The sequence below is a fragment of the Opisthorchis viverrini genome, assembly GCF_000715545.1.
Source record: "Opisthorchis viverrini unplaced genomic scaffold opera_v5_10730, whole genome shotgun sequence".
Lineage (NCBI taxonomy): Eukaryota > Metazoa > Platyhelminthes > Trematoda > Opisthorchiida > Opisthorchiidae > Opisthorchis > Opisthorchis viverrini.
This window is the reverse complement of record NW_008764914.1, coordinates 1-504: the sequence shown is the minus strand read 5'-3', so window position 1 is coordinate 504 and position 504 is coordinate 1. Positions and strand designations below refer to the sequence as shown.

The 504-nt window shown below is 47.0% G+C and overlaps 1 protein-coding gene across 1 annotated transcript; it reads right to left on the bottom strand.

The window, feature by feature from the left end:
* Positions 1-251: 251 nt before the first annotated feature.
* On the bottom strand, positions 252-437 carry T265_16278 (hypothetical protein; the record flags this gene model as incomplete). The annotated part of the gene is made up of 1 exon (XM_009179863.1): positions 252-437. A coding segment is annotated over one exon (186 nt), but the record flags the coding sequence as incomplete, so codon positions are not given.
* Positions 438-504: the final 67 nt, after the last annotated feature.

The following is a 504-nucleotide window of genomic DNA, read 5'->3' as shown; positions in this document are numbered from 1 at the left end:
ATTGCGTAGAGCATCAATCCGATGTGACTGGGCTGCACGATACAGGTGAATCGTGCTGGTCGAGTCCGCGTATCACTGCTATTCGAAGCATTTTCTTTTATCGGGGATGCAGCCATCTTTGAGCACACATCTCGCACCAATCCCTCTGAGTATGCATAAAATGCAATGACACCGGTGGTTCCCAGTGGGTCTCCCATATCAACCATGTACTCTATGGATAGTGACCCTTCCTTCATGGGGCTCTTACTGACCGTGGTTCTGAACACGGAGGCTGATGGTGCTTTGGAACTTGCAGATCTTAATAACTGTGTTGTTTCAAGATCACTTGTGAGAATCGTATGTTGCACAATCATTGGTACGCGCTTTGGACGAAGTTTGATGAACCTGCTCAAATTGTAACGTAGCCGAACTGTCTCTACGTTGATGTCATCAGCCATTTCTCGGTCTGGTTGTCTAAACTGACACGTTGCTTTCAGTCTGCCGCTGGAATCGGTAACTTTGATT